General features: G+C 32.2%; 1 protein-coding gene across 1 annotated transcript in view; it reads left to right on the top strand.

Annotated features, from left to right (window-relative positions):
- Window positions 1-16,722: 16,722 nt before the first annotated feature.
- Window positions 16,723-23,997, top strand: part of LOC125068962 — a 31,320-nt gene continuing 24,045 nt past the window's right edge. The window contains exons 1-2 of the mRNA XM_047678368.1: window positions 16,723-16,731; window positions 17,079-17,226. Coding sequence (XP_047534324.1) covers window positions 16,723-16,731; window positions 17,079-17,226 — 157 coding nt within the window. The remainder of the gene's footprint in view (window positions 16,732-17,078; window positions 17,227-23,997) is intronic.

Raw genomic sequence — 23,997 nt, 5'->3', positions numbered from 1 at the left:
GGTGAATACCTTCTAAATTGCTTAAGATTCAGGTGTCCGATCGAAAATATACGAACACGAAATAAGGCTTTGTTTAGTTTGCCCTTATTAAAGTCAAATTATGCACGAAATTATTTTATATATAAAGTTTGTAATGAATATAACACAAATTTTTCCAGTATTGATATATTTACAGAATCAGTTGCTAACTTTAGGAAATTTGAGTTAGAACCATAAAGCCTAGATCTTTTATTTATTTATTTTTAAATTGGCCCTTCTTTCTTAGTTTTGTTTTTTCTTATTATTATTATATTAGATATTATAATTAATATGTTCTGCTCTTATTATGTTTTTAGTTAAAAGTGGAAACTTTATTGGTATATGTGCTAATTTTTATGTTATAGCTTTAAGAATGACTTGTACTGTTTGTTTCCCTAATAAAGTAAGATAAAAAATATAAATTGCACAGATAAGTGCTTTGTGCAGTATCTTTTTAAATTTTGGTTCGTTTATTTAAATATGGTTAGTATCAAGTAGATACTTAAAATTGCAATCATTAACCACACATCGCTTCATAGTATGCAAACATAATTTTATTATGAACGGTAGAAACTACAAGAACTATAAGGAAAAATATAAACCTCAATTTTAAAATGATAAATCAGAAAATATCATTATAATAATACATGTTTAATGAGACAACTTTCCTTGAAAGCGCATTTTCAAGAAAGAGCATATTTTGTACTATGAGAATTTTTTCCAGTTTTTTATTTGACAGCCTATCACGTATCACATTACAGTCGCTTCTATCTCGACCCCGTTTCAGTCTGTCAGTTTTATAAGTTAAATCATTTAGCTTAAAGTTATATCTATTTATACAATAAATAACATTTTATATGTAAATAGCGTAAGCCGATTTTGTCCCAGTGATTATGGCACGATAGCTGCACATAAAAATTGGTAATGGTCTCTTTTGAAGAGTTCCAGTCTGCAGTAGATGTGCAGAAAATTTAAGAGAGCGGAAAGTTACTTGCCAGTTACAGAGAAGTACTACGTCTGTAAAAGAAAAAAAAGTTAATTGTTTTCGACAAATTCCAATTTTAACTAATGGCAACTATTTGAATAATACAATCATAGGTTTCGAAATTCCAAAAAAACTTTTGAATAAACGCGATGTTTCGCGGGAGACTCACTAGTATTTGGTGAATTGTAAATCAATCTCTCCCAGACAACCCGATCTGCTAAAGAGATTTTACACACGTCCAACTTCTGGACGCCTGACAGTTAGTGAGAATTTTTCGACGGAAAAACCAACAACTATCTATCGGCCCGACTTGGTGTTTAAACTTTGAACCCAGAACCTCAGGATCTCTAGTGTTATATCTAGCCACTAGACCAACGAGGCAGTCAACAATAAACGTAATATAAATAATGATGCGCGCAAAGACCGATGCGTCAAAATTTGATAATAAATTGCCCCCGTGCGAAACCAGGGTGGATCGCTAGTATATATATAAATAGAAGCTTACATTTTCTGATGTGTTCCGGCTGCATATGTATTCCTATTCATTTTAATAAATTTTATTTGAAAACCCATTTGAAGTCTTCACTAATATTTTTATTTTCCCCTTCAATTGAGCGTAAATCTTGCACTAGGAAACAATAACGTGACCATGCGTCCCGCTTTGAGTGGGACAGTCCCACATAAGTGACTTACTACAAAATACTCCAAAGTTCTCGTAATCACATTTTTATAAAATATGTCACTCTGTCCTTATATAGGTTACAAAGGAATTAATAATATATGTCGTAGATTGGAAAGTGGAACGTGAAATCCTAATCGATTTGGGCGTATTTGGATACGGTAGGCGACACTGGGGTGGTTGACAGCTGACAGTTGCCAAGGGTTGTTGATTCAAGGATACCTACGTCCGTCTTCGCCGCGTTTCCGTAAAATATACGATGGACGAAGATCTCCCACATTCCCCCACGTTATCTTCGTTATATATAATATATAACTTACTAATTATAAATAAGTTTTCGTAGTAATCGCACTTAATAGTGACACTTAGAAAGATGTCCATAAATACTCAAAGTAATAATTGTTATTATCACAAAAAAATGTAAGATAGGATAGGTCGATAGGATCTCTACGAATGCCGCTTTATAAAACTGGATCAGAACGGCACTGAAGTAGAACGTAATACTTTTATATCAACTATAATATATAATTTTTCTAACTAACTATTACATAGATTATTACCTTTTATTTCTATCGTCCTGTAATTATTAAAGAAAGCATTTACCTTCAAAGCCATCACGTTTCATCGCGTCCCGCTTTGATGGTAAAATGATGGTCAGATTAGGATCGGGGAATTGTCCAAGGTTTCACATTTACCGACCGCTTCACGGTTATAGATGTAATATAACTCAGGCCCTAGTTTACACTGAAATGTAAAATCATCGTAACTTATAATTTTCTCTTTTTATATGTTATCAATTACGAGTGACATATGAAATTGTTATGTAAGTAGGTTTTATCGTTTGCAGCCGTTAAAAGAATGAACTATATACCTAGTTATCAGGTTTCAGTTCTCGAGATCGATAGTAGAGGTGCAATTTATATATGCTACTACTATTTTAATAATCGCATGATAAAAATAAAGCTTACGGTACCGTTTAATAGTAAAAAACGGGCGGAGAAATCGCTTCGCTCAAAACTCATTGTATTTGAATATTAGTTTATATATATTTAATAAATATCACAATATAAGACCGTAATCTTATCCGTGTGACGGCTGGCTATAAAATTTCGTTCTTTCAAAATCAAAACCCTCTCATTAATAAGCTAAAATATCGCTTTCAAGGCTCAAGAGGATAATTATTTTGATTCATATTTATCAATGAGCCTTCTAAATAAATATAAGTTTTAGCTAGTCACGCTGACGACAGTGCGTAGGCGGTATATGTCATTGTGTAGGCTTTCTAAGTCTTCTATCTCTATATATATAATATGTATATTTTGTCTGCGCATGAGAAATTTTAAAATTTATTTTCACATCTGTGTCGTAGTATTATATGTACATACGATAATACTCCAAAAAGTACCAGCCCTTAAATATTCTACAACTGAGATCATACCCCCTCTCTTTTGAGGTAATGACTTTAAGCTTATTTCAAAACGTATCATTTTGTATTTGGAATTTATTATTATCAATATTGAAAACTTGCTTCAATTACTACAATAACTAGGTTACGTTCGCGTGGCCTCCGCAAATATATTTTATAAAAAAAAAGGTAACTATGACAAAGACCAACTATGATGCAAACGCATGACCTTAGCTAGAAAAATAAAACAAATTAAAAAACACCTTAAACTATACGATCAGATTGATATACAAACATTAAAATGATTATAATTTTATTATATTTATAAAATAATCATATGAAATTTATCTTACTAATATGATATTATATAGCTTCGTATACACTTATGGACCCTTTAATTCGAAAAGTATTAACAAGAATAAAGACAAAATGAAGAGGCTTAAATACAAGATATTGGTTATGGAATTTTGACGTCAAAAGTCTTGCCATCTATCCACCAGCCTTATATTATTTAATAACTAGGCTATGATCTATTATTGCTTCACCATCAAGAACATTATTTTTTTAAATAAATGATTGCATTCAAATCTCTTGCGGTTTTAACACGTTGATTAATGTATTAAAATATAAGAAAATACTATTTTACTATAGAAAAATATTGAATATATTAAATATATTTCCTTTAAAGCTACCTCACTGTCAGCAATAAATAATAATACCTTTTTTCAGCCAATACATGTGCCACATGGGCAAAGGCTTCTATTGTACTGCTCCAAGCTGTTCGATGGACACATGTGGCATAATGTTGTCCAACATCAGCCTATTTCTCTTTAGTAAGTTCCATTACATTTTAATTTGTAAAATATATCTTTTAATTTAATCGTGTTGTATTATTATTTGAAATACACAGATTAAAATGGGATCTTAGATGGTATATTGTGCCTTTAATTTCACTGTCTTTCTCAGTCTTCTAACCGGAAAAAACTTAATCAAAAAAATGTTTAACGTCTGTAAGAAACAGTATATTTAATAAAAGAAAAAAAGCTACGCTCAGTTGAATTCATTGAAGCTAAAAACAGTAACTTCATGATGTATTTATGGTTCAGTAAATTTGAGGAATGTGCTTACAAAGATTGATGGATGGCATTTACTTAACAATAAAGTAGAATTTCAGAGAAAGATCATCCTTTATGGGAAGGACAGTGTACTTATCCCGTTTTATGTTATCGCTAGAACATAAAAACTTAAGCTAGTTTTATTTAATTTTATCAATAGTCTTATTTTCTTGTATACAATAGGTAGGCAGACGAGCAAATGGTCCTGATTGTGTGGTCACCACAGCATGTATATATTGGTAACTTTGGAAATATTAACCAGTTCTCGTATATCTAGTACGCTAACCATTTAACAAAGATATTGAATGCCCCTTGTGTCTAGTTACACTGGCTCACTAACCCTTCAAACTACAGCACGACAATACTAAATATTGCTACTTGGCAGCAGAACATATGTAAGACGAGTGGGTAGTACACAGGCGGAGTTGCAAAAGGCCCTACCACTAAGTCTTCTGGAAATATAGATGACTATCTAAAGATATAAGATGACGGTGATGGCCCTCAGCCGGTCCAATCACGTCGATTCGCAAGGAGAATGTGTCATCTGCTTAGGAGATATTATAGTATCTATTCCCTTACTCTTACTGTCCGATTGGACGACACGAAACCAAATTTTGACAATATTAGTAAACAGTACGTAAATTAAATAGTATCATTTTTTTTTAAATAATCTTTCGTACTAAACAATGCTCTGCTCTGCTCCCAACAGGTTTATCAAAAATAAACCTACTTTTCTGTAATTTTCTTCTCAATGTTTTGTCATATGTATATATAGATGTAGTGAATAATCCTTTCCTTTCGTATTTTCTCGGAAATGTTCGTTTTTGTCTTACTACTTCACTCGCACTCAGTACCCATCGAGACAACGTAGGGAACGGTCGCATTGCAAGAGGAAGTATCTATATAGAGTAGTTAATACCACAGAAATATTTTGTTGTTATTTATGTTAGATTTTGTGATAAACTTCATGGACTCGTGTATTAATGCAGGCCACCTATATTTTGACAGACTTTTTACATTACACTCTTGTCTGGAATTTTAGTAAATAATAAACATTTATTTTATTCGATCCACATTAACAATTTATAAAAGACATGCCGAAAGCACTAAGAAAAGGGAAACGTTTAGATCGGCAAGCCTGCGAAGTTATTTTCAATATTTATTTATATTTCTTAACTGAAAATGATAAATTCAAACATACATACATACATTCAACTATACTGCTTACTTTTGTAAAGTCCAAAAACTAGTTTCGGAGGCCAGTGGACTTTGTAGAATACTCTATAGATAAACTTATGAACGAATATGGACACAGCATACTAAGATTGCCACCATATCATCCTGATTTTTTTTTTTTTTTTATGTCATAAGGTGGCAAACGAGCAGGAGGCTCACCTGATGGAAAGTGACTACCACCGCCCATGGACATCTGCAACACCGGGGGGCTTGCAGGTGCGTTGCCGGCCTTTCAGGAAAGAGTACGCTCTTTTCTTGAAGGTTCCCAAGTCGTATCGGTTCGGAAAAACCGCCGGCGAATGCTGGTTCCACAGAGTGGTTGTGCGAGGCAGAAAATGTCTTAAAAATCGCGCTGTTGTGGATTTTCGGATATCTAGGTGGTGCGGGTGATATTTGGAATTTTGACGAGATGTCCGAAGGTGAAATTCAGCAGCCGGGATTAATCCGAACAATTCCTCGGAACATTCCCCGTGATAAATTCTGTAGAAGATGCAGAGCGATCCAACATCTCTACGCAAAGCCAAAGGATCAAGCAGATCGGAAAGGGCTTGATCGTCGATAATTCGAGCCGCTCTACGTTGGATACGGTCAAATGGAAGGAGCTGGTACTGGGGAGCACCCGCCCAGAGGTGAGAGCAGTATTCCATGTGAGGCCGAATTTGCGCCTTGTATAGTCTTAGACGATGGGCCGACGTGAAATACTGTCTTGCCTTGCTGAGCACACCAAGCTTTTTTGATGCCAATTTGGCTTTGCCTTCCAATTGACCGCGGAACTGAACGAGACTCGAAACATCAACGCCAAGTATTCCGATACTAGCTGTAGCGGCTAACGGAATGTTCTCGAATCGTGGAGATACGACAAATGGTGTTTTTTTAGCAGTTAACGCGCAAACTTGCGTCTTTTTGGGGTTGAAGTGAACTAGGTTTAGCCGACCCCAGTTCGAGACTTTGTTTAACGAAGACTCGATTTCAGATACAAGTTTGTTCCGGTTTTCTTCGACGTTTTCCCGAGAAATATTAGCACGGCCGGTGTATGAGGTGTCTACGGTGCTGTCGTCTGCATAGCAATGAATGTTACTGATTTGCAACAAGTCATTGATATGCAGAAGAAACAGAGTGGGTGATAGAACGCAGCCTTGTGGAACACCAGCATTGACGAATTTTAAGTCAGAGCATGCACCGTCGACAACGACCTTGATGCTCCGATCTGCCAGAAAACTGGTAATCCAATTGCATAATTTCCCGGGAAGCCCATAGGAAGAAAGCTTCGAAAGAAGCGCTTTGTGCCACACGCGATTGAAGGCCTTCGCTATGTCCAGACTGGCTGCTAATGCCTCCCCTTTGCTCTCAACTGCTTCCGCCCATCTATGACTAAGGTAAACTAGAAGATCACCGGCTGAGCGACCCCGACGGAAACCGTACTGGCGGTCGCTAATCAGCTGGTACTCCTCTAGGTACCGCAGGAGCTGGCAGTTTATAATGGACTCCATTACCTTGGAGAACAAGGAGGTGATGGCTATAGGCCTATAATTGGACGGGTCTGAGCGGTTGCCCTTTTTAGGGATCGGATGCACCAAAGCAGTCTTCCAGGAGTTCGGGACGACGCCGAATGCATAGGATTGCCGGAAAAGACGCGTTAAGACCGGCGCCAACTCGGGAGCACAAGTCTCGACACGCACGCAAGCAAGCAACTCAAACTCAACACGCAAGCACTCGACTTATGAATATCCAAGGAAAGAAGTGCTTTACGAACTGCACTTTACCGGAATTTAACCTCCGGCATCGTGGTATCACACCGCGGGATTGTTGGTGGTGACTTTCCTCGGTCATCCAGAGTCGAGTTCGCTGCGAAGAGAGAGCCTAAAAGATCAGCCTTCTCCTTCGCTGTATGGGCCAATGACTCACCGTCCTTGTGCAGAGATGGTAAGGAAGGCTGACAGAAATTCCCTAAGACAGCCTTGGCGAGAGACCAGAACGCACGTGTTCCTGAAGGGAGGCGCACCAGTCTCTCGCCAATTCTGCCAATGTACTCCGTCTTCGCCTTAGCAATCACGTTTTTGAAGGACCTAGAGGCAGAGTTATATTCCTTTCTGATTGCGCTGGTATTTACATCACGAGACGCTGATGCGTGAGCCCAGTCTTGGTAGCGTTCCCATTTTCTGCGTGAAGCCGTTTTGCAGAAACGACCAAACCAGGGCTGGGACTTGCCACCGATGGGGACCGCAGAATACGGAATATCGGCACCATTCGGGTGTTATCGTTGTTCCGAGTTTTGCCGATAGGAAAGGATTATTCACTACATCTGTATATATATATATATATATATATATATTTTTAAATTACCTTCCTGTAATCTACACATTATATATTTGTGTATTCGTTTCTTAACAGTAAATTAAAGAGTAGATCCATTGGCAACGTTTATTGTTATTCAAAACTCCTTCGATGCGACTGAAACGAAAATCGCAATATTTAAATCATTGCAATCCATTCCTTTCATCGCTATCGTTGGCAACAAAATTTATATTTAATTTTATTTTTATTGATCTTGGCTGTATATCGGTTTAATGGTTTTCACTTACAAGCTTAGCACCTCGACTATGGCCTCTGGTGACTGGGGCGCTGCTTATATTTACGCTTAAAGGATCAAATCAAATCAAGTAAACTTCACAAAGAAGCGTTTTTGAATCGTCGTTATTATAATACTACCACCGTTTCGGAAAGCAGCCTACAGCGAGAAACGGCAAGAAGCTAGTTATATACGCATAGTTGCTCTTTTCAAATAAACAGATTTACAATGCTGTTTTTTACAACAATTAGTGACCTGTGATGGAACCCGAGCCTAAATCCAGGCTTTTAATAAGATAATAATAAGATTTATTTATTAATTTAGTCTTAATAAACTTTTTAAATTTTGTAAATTGATTACATTTCCCGGTATCTTATTATATACCATTGCCCAAAAACTTTCTCTGTACCGTATACAAACGAAAAGTTGGGGTTACAAGTTTATTCTTATTTCTTGTATTAATAGTATGTATATCAGCTTTTTATGGAATATTTTTGTATATTCTTCTGTATAAACATTACATTATCATAAATACACCGTGAAGAGTCCCGACAAATGAGATCTAAAAAATAGCTAAGGTACTTACCGTTTATGTATAAATAGTTTACGGACGTCACTATTTATACAAAATACCGTCATTCGCTTTCATAAATGTTTTCCCATACCACCTACGAAAACAAAACGTCGACGACCAGACATTATTATTCCTAGAACAACATTTAAATTTGCACAGCACCAGAATATATATATATATACTTAGGAGCTTACTTTTTTACTTTATAAAAAATAAATTAAAAAAATATATTACTGGGTTAAATAGTAATAAACTCAAAATATATCTACGGAATCTGCTAATTGATCTTAGCTATAAATAAACAAAAAAACACACATAACACACACAGATATACTATATTATAGTACACATAATAAAGAAATATCCTTACCACATTAGTTCGACATATTTTTGTATATTTTTTTTTCTTTCTTTGTACTCTCTTAATATATTTAAACTTAAAGTCTTATAAATGTAAATCACTCATTGGGAAGTCATTGACCCCTAACATAGTGGGTCTATTAGTTTAGGGGTACAGGGCTTCTTTGATGTATGTAATTTTATGTATTAATAATAAATATATTTGATATTTCGTTTTTTAACTGTTACGTACCTAATTTAAAATGATATATATTATATATATAGTAATCCAATAATTTTACATATAATTCAATGTAATTATATGATTTTCGATAAAAAGATCTGCATTTACACAATCTAAATTTTTTTATACCCTTTACAGGCTAGCGTTTTACCGTTGCTCTGCCTGATGTTAAGCATCGACATGGTCTACGATGAAGCACGCTTGCCTATAAGATACCTGTTAACTCTAGATTTGAAAAAACCAAAATTAATCAAAAATATAAACATGTTTTTTGATAAACTACAATAATCTTATCGGGTTACATTTTTCATAATACATTCAGTTATATTTTTATATGAAATAGGAATGCCAGGACATGTTATAACTGCCAACCATAGGCATTGGCACTGTTAGAAATATTAACCATTTTTAATATTGCCAATGTACCACCAACCATGGAAACTATCTTGATCTTGCGCTCATTACTATGTATCCCTGTTTAATGAAATAATAAGATCCCTACCGGATATGTTTTATACCTATAATTATTTAATTTTTATAATGTTGGAGCTTCTTAATACTTACATTTCTAATCGATGATATCATTCATTGGTTTTTATTATTATATTAAAATAGACGATCCCATAAAATCCAGCATCCTCGCCCGACGACACAATGATTTCTTATTTTAGTTCAAAATTTGTTCGTAGCACGCTCATACACTATGTTTTCACCCTACCTTGTCTGTTCTCTTATCGCTATAAAATATATTTTTATACATTGTTTTTAAGAATATATATAATCTAAAAATTAAATATAATACCTAGTTAATTTAATTTTAACTCATGCACGGACGCTATTTATTACATACATTACATTTTTTTTACGTTACCAGCCTGTAAATTTCCCACTGCTGGGCTAAGGCCTCCTCTCCCTTTGAGGAGAAAATTTGGAGGATATTCTACCACGCTGCTCCAATGCGGGTTGGTAGAATACATATCTGACAGAATTTCGTTGAAATTAGACACATGCAGGTTTCCTTACGATGTTTCCCTTCACCGCCATTTATTACATTATTTGATATTTATAATGGATATTTATTTATAAATAATATTTAAATAAAAATTTGTGATATGAGATGTCCTTCAAAAACGAGAGTTTTCTGACTACCTTATTGTCTTGATCAATATGGGTCAATAAAAGTAATAATATTCTTTTTTCGAAAATTTAAGTAAAAGTATACAATAAAAATGGCACCTATGTGGCTGATATCGGTTAGGAGGGCATCGTAAATAATAAAAGAATAATTACCTAGATGTGATTATTAATCTGTGTTTATTTTTGTTGTTGTGTTGTTTAAATTAGAAATCACTTGTTGATTTTGAAATGATAAGAGGAAACTATTTCACCGTTTCTAAAGATAGCATGTCGCCTTAATAACCCACTTGTTAGAATAACGATAATTTTAAAAAAGTCGCGACACTTTACATTAAAAATAATATAAGTATAGTTACGACGAAATAATTGTTATACGTAAATTTTTTAATTATATTTAGTTTTAACCCGCAGGTTTTTTCTCACGTATTTTACTGTGACAAAAAGTACGACTTCCAATCCTTGGACAATATATGCAAAAAAATGTTTGCTCCTTTCTGTGAATAAGGACAACCCAAAGAACCTACATCTGGATTGATCAAATCAAATCAAATGTATATTATTCAACCAAAATTTTACATTAATGCATTTTTGAATTTTATCACCGTTTCGGAAAGCAGCCTCCAGCGAGAAGAAACGGCAAGAAACGCATAGTTTCTCTTTTAAATAACCACATCAACAGTGATGTTAGTATTTACAATGATTGTTATTTATCTGTCCTGTGTTGGAACCCGAGGCTAAAACCAGACGTCTTTGTCCAATGAGTATAAATTTAATGAAATAAAAGATTTATTGATTGATTTTATCTTAATAAAATTTAAATTTGTTTAATGGTAAATTGATTTAAAAATTAATTAAAAGAAGCAAATTGATTTAAAAAAAATATCCCGCTTCTCAGGTCCGGTGTTAATTTCCGAACCGGTGATAGATTTTTGACTATAGATAAGCAAGTGAACTTCTATATTGAATAAAGATTTTTGACTTTGATTATACATTCCAGTATTTTATTATATATGCGTGTACCATTACCCAAAAACGTTCGCTGCACGGTATGCAAGCGGAATTCATGAATATTATTAGTACGCTTATATAAGCTTTATTATCCGTATAAACATGATAGTTTCATACATATTGTGAAACAGCCGCTAATACGATTTGTAACAATTACCAGTGAAGGGAAAATGATAATTACCTACTTAAATCCATATGGTTTTAAGTAATTTATTAATACGTTTCAAATAAACTTTATCTTACGTTATTTTAATATAAAACCTTCCGTGCTTATAAGAACATTTACAAATAAATAAACAAACGAGGCATAACCTAAAATTTCAGATTATTATTATGCTTAAACAATAAATACAATAAAAAAAGAATTTATATTTCTAATCCATAAATAAGCGAAAACCTTTAGATGTCTAGATGTCATTTTTTTTTGCTGACCATTATATTTTAACAAAATCTGTAATTAAAAAAAAATCGAATTTTCGAAAATTCATAGACAATCTCTCAAGGCGAGGTCCGTCACTGACAAGGCGTCGCGATCAATTGACCATATGGGACCTCTGGAATAGCTCAATTTCAGCTCATATCTATTATAAGTTTGTATTCTTGTTTTATTCGTTGTTTTAATAGCTGTATATAGTTTAATCAATATTGACCACGATGATATATTTTCTAAAGCAATGAAAAATGAGTTCTAAACGGTCAAATTCTGAAAATCTAATCATTTTTATAAAACTCTGGTTTTTTTACAAAGTTTCTTGAATTGTGTATCGATTTCCTGAAAAGGTAATAAAGGCATAAATTCAAATCATTTGTAAAAAATACATTGGTAAAGAAGGCATATTATTCGATACAAGATTATTTAGATGATAAAAAAGCGTAGAGTTAATGTTTGTTGACTTCCAGGCAGGATATATAACATGCATATATAATCGTATTTAACCTAACATGACAGCATTTTTAGATGTTGAAAAAGAGTAACTACTGAGTTTCTCGCCGGTTCTTCTCGGTAGAATCTACATTCCGAACCGGTGGTAGCTTTACTTAAAATAGTTTGTTAAATGACGATTCAAAAGTGCTTGTAAAAGCCTACTTGAATAAAGTATATTTTGATCTCAATTAATATTTTCTGTGTCATAAAATCATTAAACATATTTTTTAAATGTAAGTCGCGCAATCGCGATTTTCTAAAACCACTTCACCTTAAAACCGTTTTCTTGCGGCTATAAACGTTAAGTCTAGCTACCTTAACGGTTGCGGCCCCATATCAGGTTGCTACCATAATACAGGGTAATGGTTGTGAAAAACAAGACATACTAATATATAATTATTATTATATTATCATTATAATAAATAATTAACTTAATTTTGAAATTATACTACTTTCTGGGCAGTAGACGCCTGTAGACTTCATAATAAATACTTAGCTATCGTGTCTAGTGTACTTTCTGAAACTATGAATAATAATGAATCTGAAATGAATATGCGGTAATTACTTGGTGGTAGGATTTCTCCTGGCTGTATTTATGCAGATGATATATTATCTTCATAATCTACATACATACTTTTACTTTGGTTGCTTACATGTCGAGTCGACAAAATCCAACAAAATCGAAGAGGTATCAGGCTAAGGACGGTAGGCCTTACGTGTTTTCCGAGATACAGAAATCAACTTCCCAACACCGGGCTGCTTTTGAGAATTTATGGAAAGAGAAAACTAATTTTTTTTAAAGTAGGTTATATGGTCTTATGTATGAAGAGTTAAGCAAACGAATCAGTTTAAAAAAAAAAAAACACATTTTTAACCTTAAATTTTTAATCGTTAATATTCTTGCAATGAAATTAATATATGAAAAACATAATATTGTTCCTCGCTCTCAAAGCTTATATTCTTTCTTGACTCATAAAATATATCCTCCGAGTTTTCACAACTCTGAAAATTTGCCGTCCTGGGCACTAGCCCCGAGTGATCCCAGTGTTACAACAGCTGAAAACAGTATATGTATCTCTATAATAAAATGAATGATAAATTAAATATTAAATTCTAAAACAATTTACAAATATTTTTTACTCATCGAATTAATATATCCAACTAAATTACTTTGTGGGCATACTACCTGAGGTGATATAATATAATAATAACTATTTTATTTAATTAATCATTTAAAATGATTAATTTCTACATTGGCGATGTAGATGTAGAAATTAATGCATCGCTAATCTTTGGGGCTAAGGTGTTATGGTCCTTGTGCCTGTAGTTACACTGGCTCGTTCACCCTTCAAACTGACACACAACGATATTGCTATTTGATGGTAGAATATCTGATGAGTGGTAGTAGGTACCTAACCAGACGGGCTTGCACAAATCTCTACCACGTGTAAACTAGCATTAATTTAATTGACAGTAGGTCTACAAAAATGTTTAACAAATTCCCTGTACCGCGGTAAGACTTTAGCAATTCCGGTATTTATTTTACTAAGTTTTAGGAACTTGACTTTAACTTTGAGGCTTATGTCATAATTCTTAAATATCCTTACAAATTTTGAAGCCGTATGACATTACTTTCGAATTTGTAACTTCACAGCCCTAAATATTTCGTAAGAAAATAGAGTGAAACATTTGCTTTGTATTTAAATATCGAACAACTTTTTTTTTTTTTAATTCTTCTAATCCTTACTAAACGAGAGTGCTTGAGGTATGTGGTACTTTAGGTTGGTATACATGTAAAAAAATATCATATGTATCATAAAAACTTTCCAAATTGTAATTGAACGTGCACTCATATCTAATCTAAAGGACCCTCAGACCTGTTGTTTTAATAAAGATATGTAGTTAAATAGTTCCATTTTTTTTATCCGAAATCAAGAACTAAAAGTACGACTATATACTACTCTGGGTTTTCAGGTGATTTATACATTATGAATATGTATCTTAAGAAAACTAACTCCTACCATTCATGTACGTCCACCAACCCACTCCAGGACACCGTTGTGATAAGATCAATGCATGACAGGAGATCAAAATTCAAAATAGAATTTAATCAAGCAGGCCTATTTAAAAATATTATAATTGTAATATTTTGATTAGGCATGTTAATAATACCGAGACGATTCGGCAATAAAGTGAGTAGTTAGGTAATCAGCTCCGTCACCTAATATATATTTTCAGAAAAATAATCAATAACCAAATAAACAATCTATTATAGCGTTTAGGAGAAAAAACGTACAGACAATTTTTTTATTTATTATGATTTTTGATTAATTTTAAACAATAATTTCGAGAAAGGCCACTCAATGTCAATGTTAATGATTTCATAATTGTTTGAAACTTCAGAAACGAATTCCACGAATGTTGACAGATAAAAAAATAATACGCGACTCAAATTAAAAAGAGGTGTTAATGGAATTTGTTATTAATTTCGAACGCTTGCAATATATCACATATGGAAAAAAGTGATCATTATTAGTCATAAATAAAGGTTGCGTTTACCGCGTATTGTGGGCGATGAGATTGAGAACGTAAATCACGATGTATAACGTTAATAAAAAATAACAGTTTTAATAATGTAAAACATTATTGTGATATTTATCTTTTTAAATTGACATCATATTATTATAATTTTTCGAATAAAGTTTTTGTTATTTAATATTGGTAGGTACCTTGTCAGTTACTCTGAATCGCTTACCTTTCAAATAGGAATACAGTGAGACTAAGTATTACTGTATATCGTAATTTTGGTATTAGTATTAGTGGGTTGTACATACCGTTGATCTTAGATGTTTTTATTGCAATTGGTTATCAGTTAATCAATCTATACAAAATTAATTAAATACCTATTGGTTAACGTTTTAGAAAATTATGTTTGTAATTTTCGTGGATCCATAAACATTTTCGTGGATCCGTAAAATAAAAAATCTCAGTGCCTAAGGTTGGCTCATTTATTATGTAAAAAATGATGAAAATTTCACGACGAAATAAAAAAAACGCTTAAGATGAAACTAAATAGACTAAATTTGTTATGAAGGAACACTTTATTGAATCTTTAGACAAATATGAATACATTAAAAATGATTCAGAAACAAATCCGGTCAAAACCCTCTACATACGTTATATTCGAACATAATAAGGCTCTATTTATGAATAAACTCTTTTATTGAAATTCTTGACTCAATTTTCATTCTATTAATGTACAACAGGTAATTTAGTCAAGTAACAGCCTCTTAATGTCTCATTGCGGGGCTAAGGGGGCCTCCCTCATTTTTAAGTAGAAGATTTGGAGCTTATTGGAGGTTAATACACACGTGGGCACATGCAGGTTTCCCCACGATTTCCTTTACCGCCAAACACGAGATACAATATAAACACAAATTAAGCACATGAAAATTCAGCCGAACCCGCAGTCGTCGGTTGAGATACACGCGTTCTAAGAATTGAGCCATCTCGGCTTCTTATAGGTATCTTAGTTTATTAAAATTCTTAATGAGTAAAATAACCTGCCTTAATAGAAAGAATATTTTGTCTTATTAGTACTTTTCCGCTTTAATAAGATCTACATTACAGTATAAGGAGAGATTATTTTCTAGCTTTTTTTTAACATAATCGTTGTTTTTAGTCGTTATTTTAAACATATACATACTTTTTTAATTGAGAGTTATTTTAGAAAGTATAGCGTATTCTATTGTAGTGCCTAAATAATTAATACCAACATTTCAATATTATTTAATGTTCACAATACATTTTCTTTTATAGCGCCATTTCGCTTTTTTTTCTTTTTCAATAAATAAAATGTATAATTCAATATCCGTTTAAATATTTACCCGTGTTGTTGGTATTTTTTTTTATAAATGGCAACTATAGATATTTATAATAAATATATTCGGAGTATAATTCTTTTCATTACAATTAAATACATTAATATACCTACAATATTATTATTTCATTATTTAAAACAAAATTAACTTCTACCTTTACCTGCACGAAGCCGGGACCAATAGCAAGTCACTACATATGAACAAAATCCTCCCGCCCAGTTCGTCTGTACGCGATAAAATAAACTACCGAACGGATTTTGATATAGTTTTCAACAATGAACGAAGTGATTCACGAGAAAGATCGAGTTTATAATTATAGGTTATGTTTAAATTGACTAAAATATGAAGATGATTGTTATAGATACCGGAAAAAATATATCGACCAATTGAGTGTCCAAGAGGACGGACCAATGGGATATAATATCATGATATTAAAATATATTCATAAAAATATATTATGGTAAAAGCGTTTTATATATACCGTTATTCGACCCGAAGCCGGGACTTAATTATTATTTAAAAACAGTTTTTAAATAAAAATTAAGAACAATAAACCAGATTACAATGTAATGAGTTTACACGATTTTAAAATAAACATGTATTTCCCATGACTCACGTATGTCTTCATAAACTGTGTAAAGAGATAACTCTTAATTTCTTAAACAAATAAATTTGTTTATTAAGGAAGTATACTGTATTCGATACACTAAACATATATATTTTCGTCCTTAAAATATAATTTTACACGTCAAGATGTGGATTATATGAAATTAAAAAAAATATCTATACTAAGGTATTAGGATAAACGGCCAATAAAAATATTAAAAAAAACGTAGCTTACCAAAGCAAATCTGTACATCAAACCCCATTACTTTATTTTTTGGAAAAAAACAAATAATATAATTCTACGTATTTAAAATTAATTGTAATATTCGAAAAAAAATAATAAACGTTTGTCTATAGCAACATTTGCATTTGTTGTGCGCGTTTACGTACTACGGAGGCGTAGGGCGGCGCACCCTTGCTATAAGGCGGACTCGGAGGCTCCGTGCGGCACTCGACGACACGATGAGACCGACCGCAGCCGCCCTGATCGCGATCGCACTAGCCGGTTAGTTGACAACTTTTTAATATATACTTTTTACGTTTCAATTTCGTGAAGAGTTTCGTATTATGTGTTCCTTATTTATCTACATATTTTGAAAGAAGTTTTTATTTTTATTTTTTTAAATATATCTAAATAAAATATTTATGCTGTATCTGCATAAATTTCAACAAAATCAATTTTTTGAATTTTCTAAAAAAACAACAAATATTAGTGTGATTCTAATATAACAATTATCTGTTTTATATTCTAATTAAAGTTAAAGTTACGTACAAAATATGCATAAAAACTGAAATTCAACTTTGGCAGCGAATTCCTTAAAATACGATTTATACAATCTAGTTAGTTAAAAAAAAAAAACAAGATCATAAACTTATTTATTTTTAATCTATGTGAAGTGTATCTTTATTTGATTTTTAAATTGAATGTCCTATTCAAATAATAAAAAGTAGTTTATGTTAAATTTGTCACAAAAAAAAAATAACTGTTCCACTTAACTAATACACATATTTATTTTGTGTACTGTTTCATAATTCGGGTAACGATCTCTTATCAATTGTTATCATAAAAAACATGTTTACTAAAGATTCTTTTGTTTTATCATTGTTCTTCCGATTGCATCCGAATATAATTAAGTCGAATTTTGTTTTGAGAATGATATATATATTAATTAATATATGTTCATAATATACTAGGATAGTTTATAGTTTTTTTTTTAATTTTAAATTATCTTAGTGCAATGAATTACAGATTAAAAATATGACATATACTTAATTAAAGTATGAATACTTTTGAAGAGTTATTTTACAAGATTTAATTAAAAGTAGAGTAACTTTAAGTAATATTTTATATTCCGATGAGAACCAACAAAAAATTCGGTAACTATTTTTTTCCTTGTTGGAAAAATCTATGTTAATATTTTAAAGAGATAAAATCTGTTTGTATGTAGATAAAAATGAAATTACTGGTAGAAATCTACGTTATTCGTGAGTGCTATAGGATATTATTTTCGATATTAGGTAATATATTGCAACCGTGTGAAGTCGGGACGGGTTGTTAGTAAATTAGTTGCGTATATTATATTTTATTAAATTTATAGATTTTAATAAAATTTTACACATACTCCACGCTTGTATGACATTCGTTTAATCTTGTACATATTCAAGTTTATAAATGATTGAAATATAAAATTTATAAACTAGTTAGGGTATGTATTATATACATATATAATTATATATATATTGTATTATCTATTTGTATATTAATAAATATGAAATTATAGTGAAGTTTGCCAATCTAAATAAAATCCTTAATAATTATTAATTAAACCAAACTTAATTCATCATAGCCAATATGTAATTTATAATAAAAGTAAAATTCACATAAGGCTTTCTAATTTTATTTAATTTTGGATTTTTTTTTTACCGTAGATGCTTCAAATATTTCAGGTAAAATTTTTAACAAAGTTGTTTTTCAATTTATTAGAGTGGTAGAAACTTAAAAAGTCGACATTGTTTTAGCGAGGAATTCACTTTGATAATCTTGCTTTATTTGTTCACTTTCGCCTGCAACCGCGGCCTGGACCGCAGTGATTTTTTGACAAAATAAACATATACTGATTGTATAAATAACTGCCAGTAAGCCCTCTATTGAGCAAAGTCCTATTCCACTGTTAAGTTCAATGTGAAACAGAACTTCTTTCAATAAAAATAATTTAAATTAAGTTATACTTCAAAGGAAAAATAATTTCTACATAATAGTATAAAACCAATTGCAAGGGATTTTTATGCGGTCACCAATATAATCGATTAAAGAGGAAGTTTTATTTTACATGCATTTTATAGAAGAATAACCCTTGTGAAACTAGGGCGGGTAGCTGGTAATATATAAGTGTATTTATAAATGTTAAGGAGAATTTTAGTTTATTCCCCGACACTGCTCCAATGCGCATTGTTGGATTCACAAGTTGAAAAATTCCATACAGGAAATTGCAAATTTCATCACGATGTGTTACTTTGTCCACCGACTGTTTGATTATAAACACAAATTAAGCAAATGAATATTCAGTAGTGCTTGACTGGAACTGAACCCGTAATCCTCGGTTAAAGTTCTCATATACTGGGGTACCTCTGAGAGACCTGAGTTTCTTGTCGGTTCTTCTCGGTAGGAGTCGAGATGGCCCAGTGGTTAGAACGCGTGCATCTTAACCGATGATTGCGGGTTCAAACCCAGGCAGGCACCACTGAAATTTCATGTGCTTAATTTGTGTTTATAATTCATCTCGTGCTCGGCGGTGTAGGAAAACATCGTGAGGAAACCTCCATGTGTCTAATTTCAACGAAATTCTGCCACATGTGTATTCCGCCAACCCGCATTGGAGCAGCGTGGTGGAATATGCTCCAAACCTTCTCCTCAAAGGAGAGGAGGCCTTTATCCCAGCAGTGGGACATTTACGGGCTGCTAATGCTAATGCTTCTCGGTAGAATCTACATTCCGAACCGGTGGTAGCTTTACTTTAAATAGTTTGTTAAATGACGATTCAAAAGTGCTTGTAAAAGCCTACTTGAATAAAGTATATTTTGATTTTGATTTTTGGTTTTATAAAAGCGATCCATTTATATATGTTCGGTATTATATCCATTTTTTAATCTTAAACAACGACAACATACAATACTTTTACAAAAATGGGATATTTCATTTGTTTTATAAGGATTCCTACAATAATATAATATCTGATTGCCAGAACTTTCTTTCTCTTGATTATAATCTCTAGATTGCTATTGGAAATTGGTACAGAATATACAAAAAAGCTGAAGAGTTTTTTGTTTGACGCGCTAATCTCTAGAACTACCAGTCAATATTTATGCATTTAATAGCCCAATCCTTGACGAAGATTATCGGCTATTGGCTACGGCCCACGGGCGCGAAACAGGAACATTAACGTGGGTAAAACCGTGAAGTGTATTATATTATAGCTAAGATATATCGATCATGCCTATAGTTACTCTAATAACTCAATTTATTAACAAATATTTATTATCCAGAATTATCCCAATTTCAGCTAACACTGTGGTAACCAATTTTAAAACAGTTGATGCCAGCTATCTATAGCTGCACATTTAACCCCTCAAACACTGTGGTATCTATCTATTATAACTTCAAGCCTGCGTTTAAATTAATAATATTGAAAGGTACTATCGCTTGATTTTTGTAATACGATATACAGATTTACGAAAGTAAAAAACAGATATAATTTAAGCAGTTTTCGCAAATAAAAAGCTGTGTAATATTATTTTAACATTATAATTTAAACGCCTAAGATTCAAAAACGAAAGGAAAGACATGACGCAATAGCTTTGTGTTATATTTGGTTAATAATTAATACATTTATAATGAAAATTGTAAACTGGTATAACGGAGCTTTAAATAACTTCATGACGTTAAATAAATTATTTTACAAGGAGACTGAACCTTTGTATTCCATAATTAAATCGACAAATTGCAATAGCTCAGAAAAATATCATTATGGATATTTTCCTTGGAGTTACTTCCATCTCTATTGAAAGTATTGAGAAATCGCAACTCCACCTACCTCTTGTCAACACAAAAGATCATTTAGACGTATTTTTTGCATTACAAAATATGCAGAGTTTTAAGAAAATAGAATCTGAAGTATACTTTGTATTTTTGTTTTCGTTCATAACAATTAATTTCTGATAAAAGGGACAAAAATAAAAAGTAAACTTAATTAACAACCTGTTAGTGCCCCTCTGTTGACTAAGGCCTCCTTTCCTTTCGAGAAGTTTTAGGCCTTATGCCTTCATTGCGCCTTCAATCTAGTATTTTTGCACATATTTTTTAACATAAAAAAACCTTATGAACATTACTTACTAACCTAAATATTAAAGATCGTTACTGAGCAAAATTATACTCTGCTATTATTTAGTTTATTCCCGGAGAACTATTAAATTCTTGGGAAGTCACGTACTCATAAATCTGCATGGCGCCGAAGGCCATGAAACATTTTTTTCGTAATACAAGTGTAGATATTTAGCCTTTTATTATTTTCGACGAAATGACAAAAAGCTAATCCGTATTTCATTTTATTTGAAACAGTTATTAAGCTGCTATTATTGTTAATTATTTTCGCGTTTGATACGTGAAAAATCTATAATTCCGTGTCAAAAATTTACTCAAGCACCGCGAGAATTAAAATCTGGTAAATAATTGAATATAGTGCCCTGGGGCTGGCGTGAAAGCGTAACGATTCCGCCCGATATTCTTTCAATACCAAAAAATTAAAACGTCACTTGGCTAGTTTTTGCTATAAGCTATTAAATAATAAAGCCATTTTGGTTAATTATTTTTATTAAATACATAAATGGTTTTCTGTTTGACGTAAAGTTTGACTGGCAGAGAATTCCTTCAGGCATTAAGTCCGCCTTTTGTCCCATTAACTTTGTGGTGGTCAATAAAGTATTAAAAAAAAAAAAAGAAAATCTTGTCAATAGTTTATAATAGTTTGTTTTAACGCGTCGTTTCAGGATCAATCAGTCAGTCGGTTTTGAAAAAATATTTTTACGGTAGACAGGTAGCACGTAAATAATTTACGCCCGCCGTTTAGCTTGCGTGTTTGGGGAGGTCGTAGATATTAGGTATAAAAAAGTTACCGATGTCCTTACATTGGGTTCAAGCATTAATATCTAATTAAGTGAATTCCGCATTTATTATATCAGTATATATGTGGTAGACTATATTTAAGGAGCAGCGACGCTTAATACGGGTGCAATTGCGCGGAGTTGCAGGTTCATTTTATACTTAGACTATAATATATATAAACTTAATAATAAATATTGGACAACATCACATACATTACTCTAATCCCAATGTAAGTAGCTAAAGCACTTGTGTTATGGAAATCAGAAGTAACGACGGTACCACAAACACCCAGACCCAAGACAACATAGAAAACTAATGAACTTTTTCTACATCGACTCGGCCGGGAATCGAACCCGGGACCTCAGAGTGGCGTACCCATGAAAACCGGTATACACACTACTCGACCACGGAGGTCGTCATATATAAATCGACATGTTTTCATATACATTTGTTTAAGTTGACATGATTAGGTTTAGTTGATATGGTACGCGGGCTATCATAATTTGAATTATTTTACAACTTTTCAATCGAAAGATTATATAAAAAAAAAAAACATTGATTATTCAATAGCACGAAAATTTGTTCTTGGACGGTACCAACAAATTTCTCCAGTGACGTATCAAAGAACGAGGTTTTATAGATTGAAGTGTTATTTTATACTAAATAAAAAGACGAATTCAGTCATTTTATTCTTCACTTTCAAAACCCTTTTGCTGTTTTAATAAAATTACTTTTATGTTAAAAGTGAGAAATTTCAATTAAGACTTTCGTTTTTTTCCGACATACTATGGGTTTTACATGAAAATAAAACCAATTGCTATTTTTTTTTAAATAATAATTTTAGTTATTTTAAGAATTTAATTGCTTCGATGAAAGTTAAACAATTTCTTAATAAATATATAATACTAATTCGGATCTTGGACCTTTTTTTCTATGTTTCATTAAAAAAAAGATCGTGTTTAATACCTTACTCTGTTTAACGTAATACTTGGTACAGTTGCTGTTGATATTTATGTGAAGTTTTTAAAGTTTTTTACAAGCAAAGTCAAGCTTTATTTCAAGATTTAAGAATAGCGCAGATTGTTTATAACGAAATGAATAAATAAAACAAAAGAACGACACAGTTAACATGTAACTTGTATGTTAACTATGCAACAAATTAGAAGCACCTCTAGTAGGAAATGTTGGTTTCAACGCAATTTTTCTAGGGAAATTGATCAATTAGTTATAATTAGCGAGAAATGAAACGAAATTTCTCTGAAAACGACTTTGATATCTTTCATTATATCAAATATCGGATAGACACTTAATTAATTATCTTTTAAAGGCTCTCAAAAAAGTCTTAAATGTAATTTAAATACAACAAGCGTTTATCAATAAAAAATAGAAATGTAATGAATATAATGCTTAATATATAATGCTTTTATGTATGTGTATAGTTTAAATATAAAATGTTATACTCCATTTTAAATTTCATACAAATTGTACATATATAGTATATATACCTTTAGGTGCTAGGGTTTTATATATATGTATATAAAGGCACATATCGTTTCAGAAAGTATACTTTATTGAAAGAGCTGTCCTCTATTTACAGTTATTTACCAACATAATAATATATAAATCATCAAAATTGTCTTGAAAATATTCCAGTAGTGGACTAAAGCCTTTTCTCTCAAGGAGTAGGTTCGGACTCGAAGCTCCAATGCGGTTTACACCCTTGTCAAATACTACCGCCAATCAGCAATACTAACTATTTTTGTGTTCCGGTTTGAAGGCTAGTGTAACTAGATGTAGTGTATCTTAGATCCCAACGTTGGCACATTGGCGATGTAGGGAATGTTAAATATTTCTTATTTACCACCACTGAATTTTCATGTGCTTAATTTGTATTTATAATTCATCTCGTGCTCGGCGGTGAAGGAAAACATCGTGAGGAAACCTGCATGTGTCTAATTTCAACGAAATTCTGCCACATGTGTATTCCGCCATCCGCATTGGAGCAGCGTGGTGGAATATGCTTCTCATCAATAGGAGAAGAGGCCTTAGCCCAGCAGTGGGAAATTTACATGCTGTTAATTTCGTAATGTTGTTTTGTTATTTACTGACAGTCACTTT

Source organism: Vanessa atalanta, chromosome 14 (assembly GCF_905147765.1).
Source record: "Vanessa atalanta chromosome 14, ilVanAtal1.2, whole genome shotgun sequence".
NCBI classification, from domain to species: Eukaryota; Metazoa; Arthropoda; class Insecta; order Lepidoptera; family Nymphalidae; genus Vanessa; species Vanessa atalanta.
The sequence above is the reverse complement of the archived record's forward strand: the minus strand, read 5'-3'. Positions and strand labels throughout refer to the sequence as shown.